Consider the following 7,653-nt stretch of genomic DNA (forward strand, 5'->3'; position numbering starts at 1 on the left):
CATCTACGTACAGACTTATAAAATTAAACAACCTTTTTAAAAATTACATTTTCTGCCAGCAGAAAAGAATTCTCTTAAAAAGGCAAGATCCACTAAAAACCACCTCCTCCCTCCCAAACTGCCCCCGTCTTGCACTGCAGTTGGTTGCTGTTCCCCTCCAGATCCCTGCCTGTAGGCAGTCCCATTGCCTTTTTAAGAAAATCAATGTTTCTTCCGACTGTGAAGGCTGGTTGAGCATTGCAAAGGCTCAGCAGAGGGGGAAAACCCCCAGCACTGAAAGAAAGGGTTAAAATCCCACCCTAAGGTCCGCAAACAAATAATTGAAAAGGAGATGGATGAAAATGTGGGAGAGGGATTTCGGTATCCAAAGTGAGGTGTTGACTCTGGCTTTTATGGGCTCAGTGGGTTGCAACCATCCCTGGAGACAGCTGCTTTGGGCAATAGGGTTTCCATTTGCAAAGACCTTTGGGGTTGTGAGGACAAAGCCTGAGCTCCTCCCAACGCTCCCGAGGAGGGTTGTGGAATGGGTTTATATCTGCATCACCTTTGCATGGACCTCCCTAAACCAGCTTCCAACATCGTTCAAGGTGGCCCTGATGCAAGGCTGGGTTTCGAGACCAAGCTGCACACCAACCCGAGCAGGACCCCCATCCACAACATCCCTTCCCATCCCCAGGACAGAGCGTGCCAGATGTGGACCAGACCTCAGCAGACACCTCCGCTGCAGGAGCTCCTATACGCAGGTTGAAGGCTTCACAGACGGCATTGAGTCAAGCTGTGCTGCCTCCCCTGGCTTTCTCCTAGCCTGGAGAAGAAGGGGGACGAGAGAGGCTCCCCTTTGTTTTGCCAGCATTTCAGCAACGGAGGAAAAAACGAGTAAATCTCTGAGGACCAGGCTTTTTTATCAGATTTCGGTTGGCAGCCAAGGAGCTGTGTGAGAGAAAAAAAAGCCACAACTCTGGAAAAAAAAACCCAAGATCTTTCCCCTGATAGGCAAAGTGCTCCAGGGTCGCAGGCGTCAGTGTTAATTCTTCCCCTGGCACATTCTGGAGAGTGTTTCAGTGCTGGAAATTGCCTCACACGAGCCCAGCTGAGTCACAGATGTTATGTTCAGATGGGGGGCGTCAGCATAGAAACAGCTTACTCTCACGTCCTCTGGGTCTGCGTCTTGGTTTGATAAGGTCGTCAAGATGAGAATCCCTGTCAAGGTTTTCTTCCAAGCTTCCCCAGAGAGGGAGGAGAGATTTTTTTTAAGCTCGGCTACGTGATCCCTTCACTTTGCAGCTCAGTTAATTTGCTTCATCGGAGGCTGGTTCCTGGGTGAGACGAGGCTGTTGGCAGATCCCTCGGCTTCCCTTGCTCTGCTGCACACCATCTCTGAGCAATAGCTCGCTAAGGTTAGAAAGACGGGAGGTTGCCAAGACTGGACCTGAAGTAATTTGACGTGAAAAGGATCAAGATGGGAAAAGAGGGAGAAAATTGTGGGAAAAGTTCTCGACTTACTCAATGTTCCTTGCACACCTATGCAAATAACATGTAAAAAGCAGCACATTAGGAGCACCCTGTATTCAGGTTTGTCTGGAAATGTTTCTTCAAGACTGAAAGTGCATGACAGGGAACAGGGTGCTGCTAATGAAGGCAACATCCAGAAGGCACTTCTTGGGGAGTAATAATTAAAAAAAAGGATGATGCGTGGGTTTGTAAGCAAGCAGCTACGGAGTCGGTACGTTTTGGTGTGTGCTCTGGAGAGACGTAGCTTTGCTCCTACAAACGTGTCTGGGGCACGAAGGTTTGCTCCAGACTGGCTGTTCTGCCCTGGGACCTGCAGAGCAGCTTGGTCCCCATCGTCCAGCATCACCGCTCTTGAGCTAACGGGCTGCAAGCAGGACCTCAATGCACGGGGCAAAATCTGGAGCCTGCAGACGATGTGGGCCAGGATTTGAGAGTTTATAAAATCCACAAACAATCACGTATTGGCATATACAAATATATAAATTATTGACAGTTTTACAAAAGGCACACTGCAAGCCATCTCAGTCCGACACCTGTACAAATCCCACGGCCCCCCGCCCTCCCTTCCCTGCCCCTCCTCCCCAGCTTTCATCACGAAACGTAAGGCGCTGCTGCTACAGACCCGTGGCTGTCGTGGCAACTGAGGACCTCTTTTTTGGTCAGCCCAATCTGTCGGTGATACTGTCCTTCTTTGATGGTCTTAAGACACTGTATGTTCTTCCCCAAGGTGATGCTTTTGATGGAAGGCAGGTATTTCAGCACAGTCTTTGGCAAGGATGACACGCCTGTCCCAGAGAGGTTGAGCTCTTGCAGGGAGTTCAGACCGAAGATAACTTCAGCAGTCAGTGACTTCAGGTCGGGATTGCTGGATAAATCCAGAACTTGGAGGGCTGGTAGTTCCTTGAAGCTGTAAGGAGATAACTCTCCAAAGCCACGCAGGCTGCTGAGGGATAAATGAATCAAATCTTTCAGCCCCGTGAAGTCTCCTTTCTCAATCTTGACTAGAGGGTTCCCATCAAGATTTAAGTATCGGAGAGGAATCCCTTGAAAGTTTGGCACAGACGTTAGCCTGTTTCCAGAAAGATTTAAGTTCTGGATGTTGGGGATGCTCTTTTCACGGTGCCTCGTAATTGTGCTGAGCATATTATTGGATAGATCCACGTTCAGGGGCTTTCCTTGACCTTTGGAAGCAAAAATGTCCATAGCTATATCCAAAAGTTTGTTATTGCTCAAATCTATGTCGCCCAAAGGGGAACTGGAGAAACAGTCCTCTGGAAGGACTTCCAGAGAGTTATGACTCAGATCCAAGGACTCCAGATACCGAAGCCTGGAGAAGGTTGTGGAGGAAATCTTGGCAATTTTGTTGTAGCTCAGGTCGAGGCTCACCAAGGTGGTGTATCCAGGGCCAGTAAGCATCGATTCATTGATTGTTTCCAGTTTGTTTGAAGACAGATCCAAGTAGGAGGTATCCAGAGGGATTGGGACAGGAACGATGTGTGAGCCTATTCCACTGCAGTCCACTTTGGTCAAGCTAAAGCTGTCAAAAAGACCGAAGCTTTCCACTTCGCAGTGGCAGCCAGGGAAGCAGGTTTTGGTGGTACCAAAACAAGGAAGGAGAAGCAGCAAATTGAACCAGGCTAGGAACTGCATTGTTGACCTGGAAAACAAGATGATAAGAAAATAGATTTAATTGCCGTAGAAATTACTTTACTGAAGATGTGTAACAGTTTGAGTCATGCAGTCTTCTCCTCTGTCTTTCCAAAGGGATAGATTAAGTATACCCTTAAATAGCATGGATGTCCCAAACATGTTGTGAACCCCACTGGGAACTTAAGAGAGAGAAAAATATTGGGTTTACAGTCTTTGCAGATATAACCAAGTTAAGATGCAGCTGGAAATTAGCTATAAGAACAGTAGGCTGCCTTAAAGCAAGATCTATCCAACATGCATCCTTTTGACTGGACCATGGAAGAAGCTAAATGGCAGCTCAAACCTTGAGTCGTTTTACAACCTGGCAAACTTCAGCACACAGAGGCCTTCGTGTCAGGGCATCCATGTGAGATTTGGGAGCACCGGGCTCAAGACCCTGCATTGACAGGTTGAAGAAATCATGGAGGCTGTGTGCCCAGTGGGAACCCTAGGTGTCCAAAACCCTTATCAGGGAAAGAAAAACCAAAGCTCCATTCAAATTGCCTGTAGACGACAGAGATAACGGCATCATCAGAACATCCTCCAGGATGAACAGCTAGAAAGGCCAGCTGCCTACTGCCCAAACGGACTGCACGTCTCCCTTGCTTAGACTTCAGATGCAAATTTAGAAGTAGGAGCGTTGCTTTATGTCAACTGGCTAAAAAAGAGGGCTAAAACCAACGCTCCTCTGGCTGGTGGCATGTAGGACAGACAACGGCCACTGGCTCCTCGCCTGCCGAAGCAGAGGAACCAAGGAGTGCTCAGTCTAACCCAGACTCTGCTGTGGTGGGCCCAGCACAGGCATCGAGTGGAGAGAGCCAATTTGTTTCATATAGAGCCTCTGGGGAGTCTCTGCTAATTACATTAAGTATTCTCTCTGATTAACGATGCCAGCAAGCAAGGAGCTCTCTCCACCCCTCTGGTTTTGATCCTCCTCCATCTAAGGTGTTTCTGTCCTTCCATTGTCACAGTGGAGGGAGGAAGAGAGCTGATCTGCACCTCACCGGCTTTGCTGGACCTCTTCAAATCGCATCCTAACAGCTCCTCCACACAGCTGTGGGCAACAGCGGCTGCGTGATTTCAACAGCCAGCCAAAAAAGCTTTAGCTCTGCATCTCTGGAGAGGGTAAATTGGAGCGTGCCAGCATCCTGCAGGTCAGCAGAGGCAGCAAGGGCTGTCCTCGTTGGTTCCCATTGCAGTCATGGGTGACGGCTCTTCATGCCTTACAAACAAGGTCTCCGGGAGGCTGGCAACAAAAACTCCCACCAAACCAGGCAAGCAGATCCATCAGCACCACTCTTTGGCTACGCTGCTGGTGATAAACAGAGACTCACGTGCCAAGCATTCATTTAGCCAAAAAAAAAAAATAAAAAAAAAAATCAATCCCCTTTAAACCAATGTTCCCATCCCCACCTCAGCCCCCCTGGTCTCTATTCTCACCTTTCCCACCGCTGTTTAAAAGCACTTTATTAACTTCCTTGCAGTATCACCTTTCCCACACACCCTTTGATCTGGCTGAGGTGCCTTCCCCACAGCCCTTGCACCTTCCCAGGATCACTTCCTAGAAGTTCACGCTTCATCTTCCCTCACCCACTCCTTGGCAGCCGATTCTCTCCCTTTTCAGCACGGTGTTCTTGGCCCTGCTCTCCTTCCCAGGAGACCGACCAGGGACTACTGGCCAACGTGCAAAAGAAGTGCAAAGGGGAAAAAGCATTGCAACAGTATTGTCCTGATCACTGATATGACTTGTCTGGCGGTAACTGCCCGACCTCCTGCAAATAGCAGAAATTGGGACTCTGGCCAAAGAGCCTGCAACCAAAGCATTGCTAAAGGCCAACACGCAACCCTCTGGGGTCCATTATTCTATAGAAACAACAGAAAATCAGTAAGATGAGCCCTAGTCCCAGCCCATTCGACTGTTTCTTGAGAAAACACATATGTGTGCAGAGGGGACGCAGGGGGCAGAGCTCCTTTCTGTAGACACGTTTCCAGATAACCCTTTCCTAATGACATCAAGGCTGCTCCCCTCTGGTTCTGTGCAGACAGACCATAGCTTGCTCCCTTCTGCAGTCCCCCCTAAACTAAATACTACTTTTTTTTTCATGAAGCTGCATTTGGAACGTACTGAAATGTTTTATTACCAGGGGAAATTACAGCAGTGGGGAGCTCTTTAGAAACTCAAGAAGCAAAACCCCAAATGTTAAATGTCTCACGTACAGGGAAGTACCTGTGTTAGTGTCAGCTCAGTCTACTGTATTTCTTCTCCCAAATCCCACCCAGTGGCTATTCCCACTTGATGTCTCAACAGGGAAAGTGCCTCCTAACTTCTCGTTCGAAAGCCCAGCTCAGTTCCTCATGGCATCCTGTTGACTCCGGTGAGAGCTGGATCAGACCCCAGCAGGTACAAAGACACATCAGTGTGAGACTTGGCTTTCTGAGCACTGGTAAGACCTTTGTTGGCTCCTGCTGGGCCACCTGAAGAAAAGCAAGAGGGCAATCTCCAAAGTCCTAGTTTAACTGAGAGAAGAATCAAAGCCAACACTGGGCTTTGATACGCAGTTGCTCAAACCCCTTTTGACATGGGAATTCCCTTCCTGATCAGCCTCAAAAATGATCGCCAGAAGTGGGCAGATGCAGTGACTCCCACTGCAACATCCACCGCTCCAGCCAGCAGCAAGCACGAAACATTACGCAGCTAAAATGCAGTACACAAAGCTCAGTTTAGGTATTTGCACAGCATCTATTGCCTCTTCCCTCCTCACAGGACTGCCCCAAATTCTCCCTTACTGGCTCTGCAATTGCTTTGCAGATGAGATGCAATCATAGAATCATAGAATCATAGAATCATTAAGGTTGGAAGAGACCTCCAAGATCATCAAGTCCAACCGTCAACCCAACACCACCATGCCCACTAAACCATGTCCCTAAGCGCCTCATCTACACGTCTTTTAAATACTTCCAGGGATGGGGACTCAACCACTTCCCTGGGCAGCCTCTTCCAATGTTTAACCACTCTTTCAGTAAAGAAATTTTTCCTCACGTCCAATCTAAACCTCCCCTGGCGCAACTTGAGGCCATTTCCTCTCGTCCTATCGCCAGTTACTTGGGAGAAGAGACCGACCCCACCTCGCTACAACCTCCTTTCAGGTAGTTGTAGAGAGCGATGAGGTCTCCCCTCAGCCTCCTTTTCTCCAGGCTAAACAACCCCAGCTCCCTCAGCCGCTCCTCAGCAGACTTGTTCTCCAGACCCCTCACCAGCCTCGTTGCCCTTCTCTGGACACGTTCCAACATCTCAACGTCCTTCTTGTAGTGAGGGGCCCAAAACTGAACACAGTAGTCGAGGTGCGGCCTCACCAGTGCCGAGTACAGGGGCACGATCACTTCCCTGCTCCTGCTGGCCACACTATTTCTGATACACTATTTCTGAATCCATTACTACCAGTTAAAAACTCCCTTATGGAGTAGAATGAAGCATTCATAAGCTAACAAGCCACTTGGCCAATAGCTCTGATATAGGAGAAATAAAGGTACTGGTCATCTTCCAGTCCAGGAAAGAGACTCCTGCATTGCCAGGTAGTCAACGAAGAGCTTAGTCAGGCACAGGCATGCTTCATCATCACATGGAGCAATCGATAGCACTCTTTGAAACGGGGAAAGAAACATGCCATGGGCATTTACAGTTCATCTGTGTACAGCGTGCATTTGAAACCGCATCAAATTGCCTTTGGATTGCTGCCTACGAGCTGCTCTGTTGATAAAGGCAGGAAGCCAAGGTATCCCCTCGTAAAAGGAAGATGAGTTATCCTCCTGCAGCACTGGGGAGATTCACCTGGAGGAAACACCATGGGCCAGAAACCACCGGCCCCATCACCTGGGATGGCGAGGGGAAAGCCACCCGGAGAAAACTGTCGGCTCTCAGGCTGGTTCAGCCATGACCTCTTCATTTCTATGGCTGTTGTGGTGCGGAGAGATCCCAGGGATAAATTTTGGCCATCTGACAGCTCTGGGGAGCTTGTTATACCCACTGATTTCAACAGGAGCTGCTGGGAGTGCAGCATCGTCCGCCACATTTCAGGTGGCCGGAGTGGCTGCAGGGCTCTGGTCTTTGTGTCTTGCTCGTCTTTTTTGCACGGCAAATACCCTGAGACAACCCCAAGGAGACCCAGTGGTGGGTAAGGGAGCCAAGGTTGGACCAAGCTCCTAGCAGGGTGCTAACCATTTCCCCAAATCCCACATCTCTCCCTGAGCCTGCAGATGCCCTGATGCCTCCTCCCTGCTCTGCTCATCCCCTGCACCATTGCGTGGCAGGACCCGGGTGGAAACCTCACATTGAGATTTCCCTGCCAAAAAAAAAGGTTAAAATCTGATTTTAAAACAAGACTGCAGAGGAAACCCAGGTCTCAGCTGATGGTTGGGGGGGGGTGGGGGGTGGGGAGAGGAAAGCACTGTTAT

General features: G+C 49.2%; 1 protein-coding gene across 1 annotated transcript in view; it reads right to left on the reverse strand.

The window, feature by feature from the left end:
- Positions 1–1,317: 1,317 nt before the first annotated feature.
- Positions 1,318–7,653, reverse strand: part of TSKU (tsukushi, small leucine rich proteoglycan) — a 15,373-nt gene continuing 9,037 nt past the window's right edge. The window contains exon 2 of the mRNA XM_009321935.1: positions 1,318–3,169. Within this exon, the coding sequence (XP_009320210.1) occupies positions 2,104–3,162 (1,059 nt within the window). The 5' untranslated portion in view covers positions 3,163–3,169 and the 3' untranslated portion in view covers positions 1,318–2,103. The remainder of the gene's footprint in view (positions 3,170–7,653) is intronic.

The sequence above is a fragment of the Pygoscelis adeliae genome, unplaced genomic scaffold (assembly GCF_000699105.1).
Source record: "Pygoscelis adeliae isolate BGI_AS28 unplaced genomic scaffold, ASM69910v1 Scaffold263, whole genome shotgun sequence".
Classification (NCBI taxonomy): domain Eukaryota; kingdom Metazoa; phylum Chordata; class Aves; order Sphenisciformes; family Spheniscidae; genus Pygoscelis; species Pygoscelis adeliae.